General features: G+C 40.0%; 1 protein-coding gene across 2 annotated transcripts in view; it reads left to right on the plus strand.

Moving 5' to 3' along the window:
- The window catches only part of ASXL2 (additional sex combs like 2, transcriptional regulator), an 83,652-nt gene that overhangs the window by 4,350 nt on the left and 57,954 nt on the right, over positions 1-21,348 (plus strand). The window contains exons 2-3 of one of the 2 annotated variants that reach the window (XM_006767502.2): positions 15,542-15,624; positions 15,840-15,842. In XM_006767502.2, coding sequence (XP_006767565.1) covers positions 15,542-15,624; positions 15,840-15,842 — 86 coding nt within the window. The remainder of the gene's footprint in view (positions 1-15,541; positions 15,625-15,839; positions 15,843-21,348) is intronic. The other variant, XM_006767504.2, reaches the window with a different exon arrangement.

Below are 21,348 nucleotides of genomic sequence, written 5' to 3' on the forward strand. Positions count from 1 at the left end.
TCTATTTGTAATAAAAATACACTATTATAAAATGCATTATTCAGGTGAGAGATCTGTAGAATAGTGTTTGCTGCAATTTAAATAGAAAAATTTATAGTAAGACAGATATTGAGAACCATTGCACTTGACTCTAATGTTCATTTATGCTTATTTAAAAAAAGACACGGTATCATCTAAATATTTGATGACATCCCTGAGGAATTTAGCTGTTTTTGCAAAGCAGAGCTTTCAAAATAGTATATTGTTAAACTTGTTTCTTTTCTTTTCTTTTTTTTTTTAACTTTTTTCTTGTCACCCACCACAACTAGGAAAGCATTAAAAGAGAAAACAACCTACGAGGATAGATTTGTTGTGATTATAGGTGGAAGGGACAGAGACACAGACCTTAGACATGTACACTAGAGGTATCTTTTGGGAGTAAAGTAGTCCAAGTATGATAAGTGAAGTATGGGTGTTAGAGTTGAGGAGCACAGCAGTCTGTAGTGTAGATTTGTAGCACATGGTTTGTAGACTGAAGAGAAAGTGGTGTGGTTTTTTTTGGATGGCATTTATACAGACTTCATTTACATGTTAATATTATTTTGAATGTACATAGATTTTTTTCTTTATTTTTTTTAATTGCTTTCAGAGAGAAAGGGAGAGGGAGAGAGAAATAGAAACATCAGTGATGAGAGAGGATCATTGGTAAGCTGCCTCCTGCACATCACCTACTGGGGATCAAGCCCAAAACTCCAGCATGTGCCTTTGACCAGAATTGAACCTGGGACTCTTCAGTCCACAGGCCAACGCTCTACCCACTGAGCCAAATCAGTTAGGGCCATAGATTTTTATTTTTGTCATTTACCTAAAGTTATTTAATGTTGGGGAATAAGATGGAAGATAAAAAATTTCTGTTGAATGAGTAAGACTTTTATGTAGGAAGTATAGAAAATGGAAAATAAAATTGATTTTAGAGAAAGGAAGGGGGAGAGGGAGAGAAACATCCATCTGTTGCCTTCCAAATGGGGATTACAATCTGGGTATGTGCCCTTGACCGGAATTGAACCTGGGACCTTTCAGTCTGTAGGCTGACTCTATCCACTGAGTCAAACCAGCTAAGTCTAAAAAAATGTTTTTTAAAAAATTAAAAAAGATTGAGAAACTGCTCTTATCCATGATTTTTATTTTTTATTAAAAATATATATATTTATTAATTTCAGAGAAGAAGAGAGAGGGAGAGAAAGATAGAAACATAAATGATGAGAGAGAATCATTGATCTGCTGCCTTCTGCACGCCCCCTACTGGGGATTGAGTCGTAACCTGGGCATGTGTCCTAACCGGGGATAGAACTGTGACCTCCTGGGTCCTAGGTTGACGCTCAACCACTGAGCAACACTCGCCGGGCTGATCCATGATTTTTAAAACAATAACTGCATGTTTTATTTCAACTCTATTGAGGTATAATTGACATAAAATTATAAGATATTTCAACATTTATGAACTTGCTACCTGCAAGTCTGTCTGTGCTAGATGATTTGATGTAACTCTTTAGTGATCTTACATCTTGCCATAAAAATGAAGTAAAGTTTCCTTGTGTTTTGTTCTTGAATTTTGTATTATTTTTAGTTCATCCCTCTTTCTGTCCTGTTTTTGTGTTCCACAATGCTCCTAACTCATTGAAGAAAAAAAATCAAAATCTTATTTTGAACACAAGTTAAACCTCTTTGTGAAAGATGCTGCTGCTCCATCTCCTAGAATTCTGACAGAAGCTGAGAAAATAAGGTCAGATTTGCAGAAGTCCTTGCTGTTTCATCATCCACAGAATCTATCCACCCTTAAAAGGCTGTGCAATTTTGCTGTCGGTGAAAGGGCATTATGTTTTCATTACAAACACTGTCTGGAAAGAGGCCAGTATGTGGAAGATACAATTATAGGGAATTGACCAGTAGGGTTTTCTAAAACCTGCTATTTGTGTCCTTTTTACAGAATAAACTCTGAAACCCCTTTGGTTCTTTATTTTTTCTTTCCATGTCTCATAGAGGCCATCCTCATAGTTTTTAGTATTGTGAAATTTAGTATTTTTAGTGCAGTTTGATTTATCATGTTTTTAGTGTGTGTTTGTGTTTAATCCTCACCTGAGGATATAGGATATTTTTTTTATTGATTTGTAGAGAGAGAGAGATATCAATCTATTTACCATGAGTAACTTTTTTAAAACTGAAAACCCAGGTATGTGCTCTGACCAAGAATCAAACCTGCAACCTTTTGGTGTATGGAATGATGCTCCAACCAACTGAGTTACCTGGCCAGGGCTGTTTTTAGTGTTTTAATTATTTTTTTACATTATTATTATTTTGTTAATCTTTACCCAAGGATATTTTTCCATTGATATTTAGGGAGAGTGGAAGAGAGAGGGAAAGACAGACAGAAACATCGATGTGAGAGAAACACATTGATTTACTTGCTTCCTGCACGAGCCTCGACCGAGGTCTGGGCTGGGGAGGAACCTGCAACCACCAAGGTACGTGCCCTTGACTGGAATCGAACCCGGGACCCTTTGGTCGTCAGACCAATGCTCTATCTACTGAGCCAAACTGGTTAGGGCTATTTTTAGTGTTTTAAAAGGTAAATAAATGTACTAAGTTTTTGAAGTTTTTATTTTTGTAAAGGAAAAAATTATTTAGAAAGTTTAGAATTAAAAATACAAAGATGAACATAGGTGCAGTTTTTGAACTCTTTAAATATGACTTAAATACAATAGTATTACTTGCTTTAATATTGAGTTTCTATTAAAGTTATATAAACTCATTATTATTATTTTTAAAAAATATATTTTTATTGATTTCAGAGAGAAAGGGAGAAGGAGAAAGAGATAGAAACATCAGTGATGAGAACCATTGATTGGCTGTTTCCCTAGCACCCCGTACTGGGAATTGAGCCTGCAACCTGGGTTTGTGCCCTGGCCAGGAATTGAACTGGTGACCTTTCGGAGCAGAGGGCACACTCAACCAATTTAGCCACACTGGCCAGGGCTTAATCTTTTTTAATTGGAGGTAAAAGAAGACATTGTTCTCACTTTGAAGAGAATACAATTTGAGTAAAGTTAGTCAACTCTATTAAGTGTTGTTTGCCAGGAAAGCAGGTTGAGTATCTCTGTCTTGTTTGTGAAATAAAATTATTTCAAGTCCCACCTGCGTATTTGCCTCCAAAGACTCTTTATTTTACTTTGGATCTTGCTTGACAAACTAAAACTGGTTACATGGTGAATACACATGTACTCGGTCCGGGGCTTCAGGGGACACCGTAAACCTTATTAATTACAGTGTCTTCTGAGTAATTTGATCCATCTTTTAGTAAAAATTATGTTGTAAAAGACTTTTCATTGGAAAATTCTTTTGTTTACTGACATTTAGCAGTTGATACTACATTTAGAATGGACTTTCATTGGAGTTCACAGCTTGGGATGGCCTAAATCATTCTGAATCTTTAACCCACTGATATCTGAATTATTTAATAGCTGGTTTAGCCATATTCAGTTTCAAAGTGCTTAATGTTGTTAGTGACTTATTTCTAAATAATAATGTAAAATTTAAATGTATTGCTGTTGATTTATAGTGGTTAGGTTTCTATATGATTTGAGTGGTTCTGACAAATTTTGTTAGCTTATGCAGATGGTACCATGAAATATATTAATATGTAGGAAATATTTTCTTTTATTTTGTATGTGGGGTATGTGTGTGCGCGCACACACGCATGTAGATGTAAAATAAATGGAATACAAGAAAAAATATAATGGAAAGAAGTTTTATAAATATTAATTACCCATGAAAGACATAATGGGGAATAAAAAACTTTTTCATAGCAACTTGGGAATAACCTTAACAATCTGGATTTGATGTTGGTTCTGACATTATTGTGCCATCTTGGAAGATTCTTTAAACCAGTGCACAAACAATGTGTATTAGAATCATCTGGAGAGCTTGCTATAATGTAGATTTTTATTCAGTGGGTCTACAGTGTAGCCAGAAAGTATGCATTTTTTTAAATGTTTTTTTAAATTGAGTTTTAGAGAAGAAGGGAGAGGGATAGAGAGATAGAAACGATGAGAAACATTAATCAGCTACCTCTAGCACGCCCCCTACTGGGGATCCAGCCTACAACCTGGGCATGTACCCTAATAGGGAATTGAACCAGTGACATCTTGGTTCATGGGTTGATGCTCAACCATTGAGCCACACCAGCTGGGCCAGAAATTCTACATTTCTAACAAGTTCCCAGGTAATGCTGGTGCTTTGGTCTAAGGACCATTTTTGGAGTTGTAGAGATTTATACCGAGTTTTCTGTTTCCCCAACTTTAAAATAGAGATAATAGTAGGTAGAACTTAGTATTTGGAATGTTAGATGAGAATGTATGAAAAGTTTTTTTTTTTATAATGACTAGTATGTTGTGAACACGGTTAATATTGTTGAAAAATTAATAAATATGGATTATTTTATAATTCTGAATGAGAAAACTATATACTGTAAAGATGTTATTTCTTAGCAAAGAGTCACAGAGTTTTGAGACTACTAATGAAAAGCCTTTTAACCTCAGGGATACCATTTGCTACTTGTTTCTGAAGGTCAGTGTGTAACCACACGGGCTTAAACTAGCTGTAAACAAGTTTGGGAACCCATCTATTTCCTGCTTTAGGAGATTCTGCACCAAACCCCACTCTCTTGACTTACACTTTGGGAACTGCCTCTGAGAACACCTTGTGGCAAGGAATGGCAGGCAGCCTCTAAGAGCTGAGTGACTGCTGGCCAAGAGCCAGCACAACAGAAAGGAACTGAAACCTGCCAACAAATAAGCTTGGTAGTGAGCGTGGAAAAGAACCCCAAACCTCAGATGATTTCGCAGTCTAAGCTGACAGTTTAATTTCAGCCTAGTGAGACCCTAAACAGAAAACCCATGTCCAGAATCCTTCCACACAGAAACTGAGACTTGAGTTGTTTTCACCTGAGTTTTGTAATAAAACATAATCATAAAGTAAATTTGTGTTGGGGCTGTATAATAGCAAAATAGTAACAATCCTGAAATTTGGGGGAGGGGGGAGCTCTTTCAGGGTTGGTCTTGGAGGTTTGACCTGGGCAGTGAAGGATGATGGATAAAACATTTAGAGGTGAGTATGGCTAAAGGCATTCCAGGCAGAGGGAAGACTGAAAAATGTTTGATGCATAGCTAATTTACCTTGGAGCATTGTGAAGCGTAGTGAAAAATAAGACCAGGAAAGGTAGGTTTGGGCCAAAATGTGGAGAGTCATAGAAGTCGGACTGGCAAGTATTTTTATTCTAGGAGTCATAGAGAGTTTTTATGCAGGTGATAACATCTGTGTTTCAATCTAATTGGGCCATTTGTGGGATTTATTGTAGAGGATTGAAGAGTAGTTGTAGAGAGCTTTTGAGGGTTAGAGTAGGACTCTGAATTAAAAGGATGGGCCCTGGCTGGTTCTAGGTTAGGATTGGTGTGTTATTTTTTGTTCTACTGATGTTAAAGTTAAAGTAATTTAGTTATAGTAATATGTAACATAGGTTTCCTATTTCACGAGTTATTTAAATTATAGAAATTAAATTAATTTGGAAAAGTAGAGAAAAAACTCACTATCATCTGACATAATATAGCTTAACATTTTGGGACTTCTAGTCTTTGATACAGTTTTCTATGTAGTTGTAATCAATCTCTTTCTGTTTCTAATCTGCTTTTTTATGTATTAAGAAGTATCTTATGTGTCATTTTCTGAATCATTGATACAATCATTTGCTTTTAATTTTTAGACTACTAATATGGTAGATGACATTAGTTTCCAAATTTTGAATTGGCCTTATGTTCCTGGGGAGGGGGGAGTGGCATCTCACTTGGTTGTGGTATAATATACTTTTTATATATTGCTGTATTTGCTAATATTTTGTTGAGGACATTCACAGTTATGTTCATGAGGGATATTAATCTGTAGTTTCTTTGGACTATGTCTGGGTTTTGGTATCAGGATAATGCTGCCTCATTTAAAAAGCTGGGAATTCTTCCTCCCAGTGTTATTTCCTGAAAGAGATTATAGTTGATCCTCATTATTTGAGGATTCAGTATTTGTGAATCACCTACTTGCTAAAATTGACTCTTAACCCCAAATCAATGTGCATGACACTTTTTGTGGTCATTCATGGACATGTGCAGAGTGGCAAAAAATTTGAGTCACCTGATGCCAACATTTCCAGCTGAGGTCCCTGCTAAGGTCGAGCAAGGTGATGCGCTGCCTTCTTGTTTCAGTTCTCATAGTGAAAACATGTTTTGTGTGTGTGTGTGTGTGTGTGTGTGTTTTAAATGTTTTTATTGATTTTTTTAGAGAAAGAGGAAGGGAGAGAAATACCCTGTATATTATGTTAGTGGCAAGTGCTATGGGGAAAAATAAAGCAGGATAGCTAGGAAATGCTGGGCTGGGTGTTTGCAATTTTAAAAATATATATATTTTTTATTGACTTCAAAGAGGAAGGGAGAGGGAGAAAGAGAGAGATAGAAACTTCAATGATGAGAGAGAATCATTGATCGGCTGCCTCCTGCAGGCCCCACACTGGGTTTGAGCCTGCAACCGGGCATATGCTCTGACCGGGAATTGAACCATGACCTCCTGGTTCATAGGTCAACGCTCAATCACGAAGCCACACTGGCTGGGCTAGCATCTTAATCATTTTATTACACTTAATACTACTGAACTGTACACTAAATCTCTAGAACTTTTTCCATCTTGTAGAACTGAAATACTGTAGACATTAATTAATTTTTCATTTCCCCTCTCCTCTCATAGTCCCAGGCAACCACCATTCTACTTTCCATTTCTATGAGTTTGAGCTTCTCTAGATATCTCATGTAAGTGAAATTATACAATGTTTGTCATTTCATGATTCACTTATTTTACTTAGCATAATGTCATCAGGGTTCCACCATGTCATAGCATGTGTCAGAATTTCCTTTTTTTTTTTTAATCCTCACCTGAGTATATTTTTCTTTGATTTCTTTTAGAGAGAGTGGATGGGAGTGGGAGAGACAAAGAGAGAGAAACATCGATGTGAGAGAGATACTTTATTGGTTGCCTCAGGAAGCAGCCGGGATCGAGCCTGCAACCCAGTTTTATGTGCCCTTGACTGGAATCAAACCTGGGACCCTTCAGTCCTTGGGCCATTGCTCCAACCACTGAGCAGTACTGGCCAGGGCAGAATTTCCTTTGTAAGTGTGTATATGTTGTATGTGTGTGTATACCACATTTTGTTTATCTATTCATTGGTCAATGGACACTTGGTTGGAATTCAGGCCATTTTCAGTTACAAATATGGCTTCAGTAAATATTGTTGTACATATATATTTGTGTCCTTGTGAGAATATCCTGTATAATAAAAGGCTAATATGCAAATCGACCAAACGGCTGAATGACCGGTTGCTATGACATGCACTGACCACCAGGGGGCAGATGCTCAATGCAGCCTCTCCCGTCTCCGCAGCAGCACTAAGGATGTCTGGCTGATGGCAGGCCTAAGCCACCAGTCAGACATCCCCTGAGAGCTCCTGGACTGTGAGAGGGCGCAGGCCAGGCTGAGGGACCCCCACCCCCACCCCCCCCGTGTATGAATTTCGTGCACTGGGCATGTAGTAGTCATATAATTTTTATATTGGAACTAGAGGCCCAGTGCATGAAATTTGTGCATGGGTAGGGCCCCTAGGCCTGGCCAGCGATCAGGGCCGACCTGTGAGGTGACTGGCGGGGTGATCACGGGGGGCCCACTGGCACCCACCTTGGCCGGTCTGGCACCGCCCACTCACTGGCCCTGCCCCCTGACGCCAGTGCCGGTCGCCTCCCTCTGTGGGGCGACCGGCGGGGTGATCAGGGGGGCCCCCGCTGGCACATGCCACCGCTGGCCTGGGGCCTGCGGGTTGGGATCAGTTCCTGCATTGAGCATCTGTCCCCTGGTGGTCAGTGTGTGTCATAGTGACGAGTTGTTCTGCCGGTCGTTCTGCCCTTTGGTCGATTTGCATATTAGGCTTTTATTAAATAGGATTGTTAGGTCAAAGATATATCCATCTAAGCCAAATTGTGCTTCAAAAAGGGTTGTATCATTTTACAGCAGTGAATAACCGTATTTACTCCCCACATCCTAGACTTTTAGTCATTTTCACCTTTGTCAATTCAGTGGGTGAAAAAAAGCTGGTTTGATTTCGATTCTATATTTGTGATTATATGACTGTTGTTGAATATCTTTTTAGATGTTTACTGACCACTTGTATTTCTGTTTCTCTTTATATCCTTTGTTAGTTCTTTATTTTGTATTGTTGGTGTTTTTCTCATTGATTTATAACAACTTACTCTGTGTGTGATATGTTTTCCTTTTTTTCCCCTAGTTTTTCTTTAGCTTTTGTTCATGGGCGTGCATGTGCATACATGTAGTACCAAGGTTTTCATTTGGAAAAATATTTTTTTTTATATATATTTTATTGATTTTTCACAGAGAGGAAGGGAGATGGAAAGTGTTAGAAACATCGATGAGAGAGAAACATCAATCAGCTGCCTCCTGCACACTCCCTACTGGGGATATGCCCGCAACCAAGGTACACGCCCTTGACCGGAATCAAACCTGGGACCCTTGAGTCCGCAGGCTGACGCTCTATCCACTGAGCCAAACCGGTTAGGGCTTGGAAAAATATTTTTTACTAGTGGCCCGGTGCATGAAATTTGTGCACATTAAAAGGGAATTAATTAGAGGAAATATTTTAATATTGCTATTTGCCCTTTCTCTATAATAGAAGTGTCAGAGATGAAAGAAAATTAGTAAAATGTATATGTAAATCTCCCTCCTTTCAGAGTCTGGGGCGCACCGCGGGATCCAGAGTCAAGCCCCTGACCACCCTTGCAAGGCTCAAAATCGCATGAGACCAGACCCAGCCGGCCCCACCCCATCAAGCCCTGCAGGGCACCAGGATTGGGGGTGCGGCCTTAAGGCCCCCAGCCCAGCCTCAGGTCTCCTGGCCCTGGCGCTGGGGTTGGGGGCGTGGCTTCAGGACCCCGTCAACCGTTGCTGGGGAGGGACACAACCTCAAGTCCCCTGTCAAGTCCCGCTGGGCGGGGGTCATAGCCTCAGGTCCCCTACCAAGCCCTGCCGTGGTGGGGGCACAGCCTCAGGTCCTCCAGCGCCGGAGCGGGGGGTGTGGCGTCCTGGTCTTAGGTCCCCTGACCCCCAAGTGAGAGCACGAGGGCGTGACAACCATTTGCATATTAGCTGTTATATAGGATTGATTTCAGATAGGAAGAGAGAGGGAAAGAAAGATAGAAACAATGATGAGAGAGAATCGTTGATCCTGCATCCTGCACATCCCACCATGCCAGCCTGCAATCCGGGCACGTTCTCTGACTGGGAACCAAACCGTGACCTCCTGGTTCATAGGTCGATGCTGAACCATTGAGCCATGCCAGGCGGGCTGATTAAAGATATCTTTAATGACAACATAATGTATCACTGTTTTCAATTTAGAAATAATTTATTGAGTTCTTCCTGTCTTTCAGGCATTGTCTAATTGGATTACCATAAAGATAAAGAGACCTGTGGTTTCTGCTTTGCTATTGAATTAGAGATCTCTTTGGGAGGGGGAGTTAAATTGATTTATTATCTTAATATTGGGAATTTTGATTGTTTATTTATTTTTTATTTTTAAAAATATATTTTATTGATTTTTTTACATAGAGGAAGGGAGAGAGATAGAGTTAGAAACATCGATGAGAGAGAAACATCGATCAGCTGCCTCCTGCACACTCCCTACTGGGAATGTGCCCGAAACCAAGGTACATGCCCTTGACCGGAATCAAACCTGGGACCTTTCAGTCCGCAGGCCGACGCTCTATCCACTGAGCCAGGGCTGATTGTTTATTTTTATAACTGTTACAAATAATAACTGCAGTGAACACCTTTGTGCCTAGATCTTGTATGTATTTCTGTTATTTGGCTTTTATAGATTGCTGGAAGAAAAGTTATTGGGTAAGAGGATGTCAATCTTTGAAAGGCCCTTAAAGTTACATGTTACCAAATTGTTTTCCGAAAGGTGTATCACTTTACTGTCCCAGCTATGTAATGTGTGTGCGCCTGTCTTACTGAACCCTTGAAGGATTGAATATTTCCACTTTTGAAAATTTTTGCTATTTTGTTAGGTGACAGATAGACTTTCAGGTATGGAGTGGAGAAGTTAAGTCAGATACAGAGAATGGCATGAGCAAAGATAGGATGTTGGCAGTGTGTGTTGCAGGATATTGACACTCCCTTACAGTTTATTCCTTACACAGCTAGCGTTCCATATTAAGCACACTCTTGTTACCATGCCTGGCTATGTATCATATAGTTCTCAGCTTAAATGTTGGGTAGTCATTGAGGCCTGACTGCTCAGAATTACCTCTTTTCTCATTTACTATAAACCTTATCACCCTGTTTTATTTTGTTTATTGCACTTACACTATTTAAAAATATTTTTTTGCTTACATATTTATTGTCTGTTTCTACCATTAGAATTGCTAACTTTCTATCTTTTCAGAAAGTTCTTCCATTTCCTTTGTGGATTTTTTTTTTTTAGAAGTTTTTATTTGTTGTTTGACTAAACATCTGGTTCCCCACCGGCTTAGGAGAATTAAATCTATCTTATTCACTGTTGTATTTCAGCATATGGCACAGCGCTGACCATAATATTTGCTCAATAAATATTTGTTGCATGTTGACAAAAAGCACTATGTGTGTATCGCTCCTGTTGTCATTGAGAATTTCTGGTTGACACTGGTCCTTTGTGGATTTGACAAAGTTAGTTAGTTGGTTATTTGAAATATTGCATAATTTTTATAGGAAGAAGTAAAGGTTCTTTACCTTTGTTTCTGTAGTTCTTTATGTCTTTTTTAGTATTTCTTCTCATATTATAGTTGTTTGTCTCTCCCTTCCCCATCTTCTCTCTACCCTAGTTGTGAACAACAGGACTTGTTTCTTATTCACCTTTGTATCCCCAATTTTTGATACGTAAGGAATACTTAGTAAATGTTCATTAAAATAAGAGTTAATTTTAGGAGTAGTGTGGATGTGTAGCTGATGGAGAGGGAGTATATGTAGCATAAGGCTTAGGAGCAAAGAATTTTGTTCTCCAACACGTATTAGCCGATGTGACCGTGGTCAAGTGACTTATTTTCTCTGTGCCTCAGTTTTCGTATCTAAAAATATGTCATAATAGTACCTACCTCATAGGTTTGTTGTAAAGATTAAATGAGCTAATATATGTAAAGCACTTAGGATAGTACCTGACACTTAAATGCTAGAAAAACATTAAGGGTTACTATTAATTCTTCAGAATTTTGAGAAAATTAGGTTTTGAGAACTTCTTTGTTGCTTAAACTAGGGAGTGCACATAACATCTGGACTTCTTAGATAATCAGATAAAAACAATCTAAGCTGGGAATGATCTGTATCAGAATGACTTGATTAGAGCTGTTCAGAATTGAGGTAAGACTACCCCTGGACTTACGAAGCCAGCCTGTGTAATCTCTGGTTTTCCTAAGCTGCCTCTCTGTAAAGATTTGTATTTAAATATTCTCAGCCACTTCTTATATTCAAGTTTCTACCCCTGAATCTACAAACTTATTTGCAATTGCACTTACCGTTCATCTTTCTTGTTTAAAAAACATGTAGAGAGAAGCAATTTTACAATAGTCGAAAGCCTGTGTTCCTAATTCCTCAGTCAACCTTCACAGGTTTTAGACCTCCCATGGATAGGCACTGGGGATACTGAAGAATAAGACATGGTCCCAGCCCTCCTGAGCTCTGTACCAGTGGGCAGGACAGATGATTTAAAATGCAGTTATAATAAATACAGTGTGATAAGTGCTATGGAGGTTTATAGAGTGCTGCTGCAGGAGCATAAATACTTTTGAAACATGGGAGGATGAAGTGCCCAAGGGCAGTAGAAATTGAGATAAGAGAATCCTGAGGAAAATCAACATTAAAAGATTGTGGAGAATGAAAAGTTGCTGGTGAAGGAGGTAGAAGGGAAACAAGGAGAGTCTGGTGTCACAGAAGCTGAACAGAGAAGTGCATCTCAGGACAGAGGTAGTGATCAAGAGATACTGCTAAGCAGCCAGGTAAGGTCCTTTTCCTTCTTTCCTTTTCTAATATTTGACTCTATAAATTATTTCTTCTGTATAAATTCCATGTATTCCTTGTTATTTTTGGTTCAGTTCCTGAACTCACACCGTGAGTGTTTGTATAGTGAGTTTGGTAGGTGTGGGATACTGCATCCTCTGAATTAATTTTGTTTCTGAGTGTCAAATTAGCACAAGTTCGGGTAATTAAGGGATTTGTCTCATTTGTGTCTGCATCTATTTGCCTCTCATGTTGGGATGGGGAAAGTTGAGGTAGCTAAGGATACTTCGGTCTCCTTTTATTCTTGTCCAGTGAAACTTGTTCAAATCCATTTAACAAAATTCCTTGAATTCAGATTTCCTTCACTTCTCTAGGAGTTGTTTTAACTCCCTGTTGCCAACTTTGGACTTCCCATGCAGTGCTAAACCCCCTCAAATTTGATTTCTTCCCTCCTGATGAAATGGAATCTAAATTTGTAAAGCTAGTTAAAAGGCTTCTTATTGCTATGTAAGTCCAGTGAATTTTGAAGTTGTTATCTCAACTTCAAGGCAGTTTTTGACATTGTTGACCACTTTATCCTTCTTAGAATGTTTTTGTCTTTTGTGAGACACCATATTCTTTGGTTTTCTTCCAGTTTCTCTGGCCATTCCTTAGTTTATTTCCTAGTTTTCCTTCTCTGACTCGTAAACATTGGTATTGGCTCTGTAGCCTAGGCCCTAATCAGTCATTCTGAGTATTTCCTGGGTGACCTCATTCATTACTGTGGCATTGATTAACCTAATTCAAGGTTTTGGACAGCAAGTAAGACATAAAACACTGAAGTAAATCTTTAAAGAGTCATATTTTTTTATCTGTACATTTTATTTTTTAATATATTTTTATTGATTTCAGAGAGGAAGAGAGAGATAAAAACATCAATCATGATAGAGAATCACTGATTGGCTGCTTCCTGCACACCCCACACTGGGGACTGAGCACACAACCTGGACATGTGCCCTGACCTGAATCGAACCGTGACCTCCTGGTTCATAGGTCGAGGCTCAATCACTGAGCCATGCCAGCTGGGCTGTGCAGTTATTCAGATTATCAAAGTAGTTTCTAAAAATTGTGTTATGTGGTTCCATAAACAGTTCCAATGGAATATTTTGTTTGATAAACACTGCCCCCCTGTGGTTAAATTAAGCTAAATGTTTTTATAAAACTAGTGTTTTCATTTATATTAAACCTTTGGTAAAAAAAAAAAGTAATATTATTGCAATACACTGATAATATTGTAATAGAAATGTAATGGAATACTGTATTTTTGCTCAGAAATATATGTAGCCATGTTGTTTTCTCTTCAATTTTTCCTCTTTGGTTTCTCTAGTGTGTGTCTACATTTTTCTCATAATCTGTCTTTGCACATTTCCCTATTAAAAATAAGTAAATTAAAAGAGTCAAGTGAAAATGAAAAATATTAAGCTATTGAAGGGAGGGAAGGTATACTTAAATGTAGACATGTTAAAACCAAAAGATCCCTGGCTGGTGTGGCTCAGTTGGTTGCGTGTTGTCCTGTGCACCAGGAGGTTGCCTGTTTGATTCCTAGTCACGGGCACATGCCTGGGTTGCTGGGTCCATCCCTGGTAGGGGGTGTGCAGGACGTAGCCGCCCGATGTTGTACTCTCACGTAGATATTTCTCTCTCTTTGTAAAAATCACTATTATTATTTTTTAATTAGAAAATATGTTTTTATTGATTTCAGAGAAGAAGGGAGAGGAAGAGCGAGATAGAAACATCAGTGATGAGAGAGAATCATTGATCAGCTGCCTCCTTCATGCCCCACACCGGTGATTGAGCCCGCAACCCGGGCAAGTACTCTGACCAGGAATTGAACTGTGACCTCCTGGTTCATGCATCGATGCTTAACCACTGAGTCATGCCAGCTGGGAAATAAATGATTCTTTAAAGAAAAAAGACTAATCAGTTATAATACATGAAATTAATAGAAATCTCCGTAGAAAAACAACAGAAATGAAAATATGAAAAATAGACTGTAAAAGTATTTGCAGTAAATGTGACAGTATAAGTTCTAACAAATTCAGTATGAAAATAGAACTCTTATTGACAAAGGAGGCAAAAGCATACAATAAAGTTGAACAATAAATGGTGTTGGAAAAATTGGACAGGTACATACTGTTTGGGTCTTTTCTGCACATGCGCCTCCTAGTGGCTAATTTGAGAACCAGATAAGTAGTATGTTGAGGGTCGGAGCCCCATATGCATAGTTTGGGGTGACCTCAGGAGTTTTTATAGAACTTTATGATATCTCTTTCTTTAGCTCCTTTTTTTTTTTTGCACTTTCTGGCTTCTAGAGACCCTTCTCCCTTGTCCTGTCACTGGATAACTGGTGTTGTCATTTCTGTTTTGCTACACACTTCCACAGTCACATCTGCCTTCCATGCCAAGCAGCAAGATGGTAGAGAACGAATATAAGCCATGAGGATTCCCTTCACACTCATGGGACCTTTCTTGGAGGTGTAGGTCCCTCTCTATCCATTGCTGTTATCATCACTGCCACAACTGCTGCCTTTAGATTGCCTGGGGACAGGGGCCAAGAGAAAGGGAAAACAAAACAAAATCCCAGAGGGTCCTCCCTCTGCTCTTCAGACCAAAAAGGAAAAGTCTTCTCTTGAAATCATTTCTGCCGGCACTTAGAGTGCAGTTTTGAGTTTGGACTGCCATTGAGTCCAGGCTAAGCAGTCCCATGGTACTTCTAGTTGTGGTTTCCTCCCTCAAGCCAACTGCTACCATTTCAGAATCCTCAGATAGCTGCTCCATGTATTCTGTTTAGGTTTTTAGTTGTATATATTCAGTGGGAGAGACAGGATAAACTGTGCTTATTCTGTTTTTATCAGAATCGGAACACAGATACCATTTTAATTTCATTATAACTGTTATTAATTTGTTTTGGTTATGCAATTTTGAGCATCCATGCTGTATTATTAGGCTTTGCTGGAAATGTGAAGATGATGGATAATCTTTAAGGTGCTTATAGTAGGTACACAGGCCTGTGATGTAGGGGTAGAGGCAGAAAGTAAACATTATTTCATATTATGCACTAATAATAATTGAGTTATTAATCATACCCTTTTTACCTATTTCTGCTTCAGGTTTGACTTGTTTGTGACTAAAGGAGAGAAGATCCTATTTATATTTCATTAACTTTCCAATTTTCTTATCATCCCAAATATAAGGGATGAAAAATCTCTGGATATGTATGTGCTGGATGAAATTAATACATACTTTTAATAAGAATAAGGAATACACTTAAATATATAATTATAAGAATAAGAACTTACAATAAGAAAAATAATTTATTATTATATACTTGTTTCTCAGGTCTTAGAAAAATACCCCAATACACCCATGAGTCATAAAGAAATTCTTCAAGTTATCCAGAGAGAAGGACTAAAAGAAATCAGGTGAGTTACTTAAATATTATTAGTATAGTCCAAATTAATATTATAATTATAGTCCATGATTAGTATTTTATAGTATATAGCAGTGTATTTCATTTCTGAAGATTATTTAGTGATAACTGCATTGTTAATTTTTTATTTATTCAGTTGTCAGATCTTTGGTATTTTCAATCATAGTATAGTTATAAAACCAAAAGTAAGTTTTAATAAATTCTTAGAAGGTAACTATCTCTACACCCATGCACTTTAATTCTTATGCGGCCTAGAGCCATCTTCAAGCCTTCATCTATCAATTCAGGCTTTTGATTTAGTAAGTTTGGTCATTAGCAGATAAAAAGTACTCTAGTGCCAGGAGAGTGCTAAAGGTAGGCAGTCTAGGAAGAAATAACTTTGACCACAAAGAATACAATGGAAAAGATACGTATAAGGAGTATATATTTCAGATATTAGTCTTATTATATTCAAATAAAGCAGCCTGGGGTAAATTAACACATTTCGTACCGCTCAGGAGTTTTCTCGTGTTTCGCGTGCCATCTGTTAAGGACCGCTCACGAGTGTTCTCGTTTTTCACGCCCGTGGAAAAAGGAGCGAATCTAGATACTTATGTAAATTTTGTTTGGTCCCTCTTCATAGAGGAAAATGTTTTACACAGTATCATACGTTAAAAAAGTACTAGGAACTTTAATTGTTTAATTGTTTTTGTAAATAAAAATGTTATAATTATTGAAAAACAACACCTAAAGTGCATTATGATGATTTAAATAGCGTGCAGTTTGCCCAAAAACGTGCGGTCCCTGGCGTATGTCTTAGAGATTTCTATGCGGTACGCAATATGTTAATATAGGATTGAAGGTAAACATACTTTAATTTAATTTTTAAGAGCCTTAATTATATTACAACTAGAGGCATGGTGCACAAAATTTGTGCACGGGTAGAGTCCCTATGTCTGGCCGGCAATCGGGGCTGATCAGGGCCATCTTGCCCCGTCTCAGTTGGGGCCAATCGGGGCCAGTGGCTGGGGAGGGGCCGGGGGAGGGTGCCAGGGTATTTCCAGCCCGATCTCCCCCAGACCCGATGAGCTGGACCCCAGCAGCAAGCTAACCTACCGGTTGGAGCATCTGCCCCCTAGTGGTCAGTGCACATCATAGCGACCGGTTGGTCTACTGCTTGGTCAGACACTTAGCATATTAGGCTTTCATATATATATAGATTGTAACCCACAATGCGGAATGCTCAGCACGCACTTTCCCTCCAGCCCCTGGTCTTGGAGACCTCATGTCCTTCCTAGGCTCTGCTCACCCTCTTCGGTTGCCACACGAAGTAAATTGCATTGCATCGTGTGCATGGAAACCCTTTGCAGGCTCCATGGGTGTGTCTTTACTTCGCTGCAGTTCTGATTACCCCAACATAAGGAGAGACACCCTCATTATCAGGTAACACCATCGTGGTAAGACCCCTGCTCAGCCTACTGCAGCGGTTTTAAATAGGCCATCGATCGCCCTAGATGGTTTGGTTCAGTGGATAGAGCCCTGGCCTGCAGACTGAAGGGTCCTGGTTTCGATTCTGGTCAAGGGCACATTCCTGGGTTGTGGGCTCAATCCCCAGTAGGCAACATGTGGGAGACAGCAGATCGATTCTCTCTCATCATTGATGTTTCTATCTCCTGCTCTCTCTGCTTTCCTCTCTGGAATCAATAAAAATATATTAACAAAGATAAAAATAAATAGGCCATGAATTAAACGTCGCTGCTCTCCATCCATCCAGTCCCCTCACACCCTCTTCTGTCTTCGCCGCCCCCCCCACCCCCCCCTACACACACACTGCTGGGGCCTGTAAAATGGGGTCAGGATTTCTACTTCAACCAAGGGCGATGTTTCTGCACAGCCCTCCTTCCCCGCCCATCTCTGTCCCCAGTCCTTTGGGGTCTCTCCCTCCCTCCCCTCCATCTACCTTGGTGGGCCCTGCTCTGCCCCCTCCTCCTACGACCTTTTATCTGCAGCCTCCCCCTTTCTCCTCCGGGGCGGAGCTCCCCAAAGGCTCTGCGGGGGCGGGGTGAGGCTGTGCAGGGCAGGGCTGTGTGGGGCGGGCTGGGGTTGTGCAGGGCGAGCCCAGGTGGGGCCTTGGAGGAGAGCTGGTGACGGGTCATGGGGGGTTAAAGGGGGAGAGGGAGGGACGTGGAGCCTGTCCGCTGGGAGAGGCATCGGGCTCCTCAGCTGCCCCCACCCAGCAGCTTTTCTAGGCACCTGCGCAGCTGTCACCCTCTGCCCCTCAGTGCCTCCTGCTTCCTTTCAAATTTTGGACTTGGTTTCTCCAACTCAGCCCCGCCCCCCACACTACTGAACCCTGGGATTCCGAGGCCAAGGGCGTCTGGCCTGTCCCCCCATAATGGTGCTATCCACTCTCCTGGAGTAGTTAGTGAAACTTAACAAATAAAAAGAAGCATCTCAGGAGATTATAAGTTGTTCACTGAGAACACCACAGGCTGCTAATGACCATGCCAGCCTCCTGCACCACTGGGACCCTCCTGGCTCCGGCCCCCACCCTCCTCGCCCGAGGCTTGGGCCAAACCCTGGGAGCTCCCTGACAGCTCTCACCTCACACCTCACTTTCCAGTCCAGCCCATTAGCGCCCACAGCAAACTAACCTGTCAGTTGGAACACCTGCCCCCTGGTGGTCAGTGTGCGTCATAGCGACTGATCAAGCGGTCAAACTCCCAGCGGAACTCTGGTCAAGGGGACAATTTACATATTAGACTTTTATTATATACTAGAAGCCCAGTGTGCGAAATTGCACGGCCCTGCCCACTCGCACGCATCACCATGCTGGCAGCCCTGCGCACCCACGTGCACCCTACCCATGCCCTCACAGCCTCGCCCACCCGCACACGCCTTGCCGCCAGCCTTGCTGCAATCGGAGCCTGTAGGCTGTGCTGGAGCCTGTGGGCTGTGCCGTGTGAACCATGAGCCCCACCCCACCACCGCAAGCAACTCACAGGCAAGGGAGGGAGGGACCAAGAGGTGCTCCATGCACCTCCTGGTGACCAGTCATTGGGCGTTATGGCGTTATGGCCATGGGCTTTTTTTCTAATAGAGATAGGATAGCATATAATAGTCACTGTCCAAAATTAAGACCCTTTGTCATAAAAAAATGTTAAAATTCAACATAATTTGTAGATTAAGGCAGAAATCTGGGAGTCTGCATTAGAGATATTTTCATTGAGATAGAAAAGCTCGTGCTTTAAAACTGCTACTGGTTGTTCTCAATGGGAGGCCGTATTATTTAACACCCTTAGGGAACGTGTTCAGAATTTTGGGGAGCTATTTTTTTGGGGGGAGGGGAACTGTTTTTTGATTGCCACAAAGACTAGAAAGTAACAGGGATCTAAATGTCTTCCATTGAAAAATTGTTCACCTCAAATGCCAGTAGTATTCCTATTGAGAAATAGTGAGTTATGCTGATACACTTGTAAATAAACAACAAAATATTGTAGATTTTCATTCTCATTTTCTTTTCTTTACCATGAAATTCAGTTTGAGATTTTTTTATTACCTTTCTTTGCTAATGAAGTTAAAAACTTTTGACTTGTGGCCAAATGTCAGTAGGTTGGGAATAAAATAAGTTTTCTTTATTAATATAAAACAATGAAGTATAAATTAGTATAACTTGCTTTATATAATGTATGCCCCTGAAAAATTGTGTGAACATTTGTAAATTAAAACATTAAAATATATTTGAAATATGTTAGCTCTTAAACGTATTTTTTGTAAATTATTTTAAAATGTATCAATGATATAATTTCAAGTTATTTGAATTAGTCATATTAGATTAAAGTTAAAGCACCATACCCATTTAATCACAGATCAATTTGTATAAGGCTATAGGAGAAGAGGATAAATGATTATTGTGACTAAGGAATGAATTAAGTTAAGGTATTCTAATATCCGTTTTTAACACTATTGGGTCTTATAGAATGAGATGAGCTAGGGATTTCATTTCTTTTCATAAAATTAGACTTGATGATACACACTGGGGAAATCAGTCAGGAAATCTGGTATGTAGAGATCAGACTTCACCAGTCCTTTAGGTCAAAATGCCAATTGCAGGTTCATCCAGCTCTAACCTAGAAAGGCTCTGTGACTTTAAACTTGTCATTATCATTTCCAGGGAGTAGGCAAGAACAGTAAATAAGTAAAGAAAGTAAATTAAAAAAAAAGAACAGAAGGAAGAACTTATATGGTGGTGTAGTTACGTGACCACAACACAGTTCTTTTTAAGTCATCAGTGACTTATATTTTGCCAACTCCTTGGGACTTTTAGTTCTCACGTCTCTTGTCGGCATTATTTATCACAGCTGACTACTACTTCCTTCTTGAAACTGTTTTGTTGCCTGAAGTGACCACAAACATTCCCGCTTTCCTTCCTCTCCAAGTTTTTCTTCTCTCTTTTTCTCATTACCTTCTCTCCAACTTAATGTGTACTTTCGTCCATTCTCATAGCTTTAAATGCCGGTTTTGGCTTGTCAGTTCCCAAATATGTAAGCAATTTGCTCCCCACTGCAGCCTTGATACCTGCTGATGCTTTAGCAAGGAATGTGCTTTCCCTCACTTAACTCTTATTTATTTTTCAGGTGTCAGTTTGAATGTCTTTTTCAGAAAACTTTGACTTTCTGGTCTAGATTACATTTTCCTTTTTTAGTTTTTTTTTTTTAATATATTTTATTGATTTTTTACAGAGAGGAAGGGAGAGAGAGAGAGAGTTAGAAACATCGATGAGAGAGAAACATCGATCAGCTGCCTCCTGCACGCCCCGCATGGGGGATGTGCCCGCAACCCAGGTACATGCCCCTGACCGGAATCGAACCCGGGACCCTTCAGTCCGCAGGCCGATGCTCTATCCACTGAGCCAAACCGGTTTCGGCTCCTTTTTTAGTTTATTATGGTGTTCTGTGTTATTTCTTCATGGCACTTACGGTCTAAAATTACATATTATGTAGCTTCTGTATAGTTTAAGCTAGCTCCATTAGAGCAGTGATACTGTTTGCTTTTCCTGCCCAGCCCTGCCTCTCCCCTCCCCCATAGTCCTTGGCATATAACTGATATTGAAAACCTATTTATTAATGTATGAAATAGAAGTTGGAAGATCACATTCAAATGTAGTTATAACTTATTCTCTTGTTGCTGTGATATGTGAAATGGTAATCTTATAATCTTTAAAGTTGTGGGTTTTTTTTAATTTTATTGATTTTTTACAGAGAGGAAGGGAGAGAGAGAGAGTTAGAAACATCGATCAGCTGCCTCCTGCACATCTCCCACTGGGGATGTGCCCGCAATCCAGGTACATGCCCTTGACCGGAATCAAACCCGGGACCTCTCAGTCCGCAGGCCGACGCTCCATCCACTGAGCCAAACCGGCTTCGGCAATCTTTAAAGTTTTTAGACAGGTTATAGAATGAAATGGATACTGTGCTTATTGAAGATGTGCTATTTTTTTACAGTTTTATTTTTATTTCCCAGTCCTCAATACATGGATTTCAACTCTTTTTCCCTTTGTAGTTTTATTTTTTTAATATATTGTATTGATTTTTTACAGAGAGGAAGGGAGAGGGATAGAGTTAGAAACATCGATGAGAGAGAAGCATCAATCAGCTGCCTCCTGCACACCTCCTACTGGGGATGTGACCGCAACCAAGGTACATGCCCTTGACTGGAATCGAACCTGGGACCTTTC

The sequence above is a fragment of the Myotis davidii genome, unplaced genomic scaffold, assembly GCF_000327345.1.
Source record: "Myotis davidii unplaced genomic scaffold, ASM32734v1 scaffold238, whole genome shotgun sequence".
Classification (NCBI taxonomy): domain Eukaryota; kingdom Metazoa; phylum Chordata; class Mammalia; order Chiroptera; family Vespertilionidae; genus Myotis; species Myotis davidii.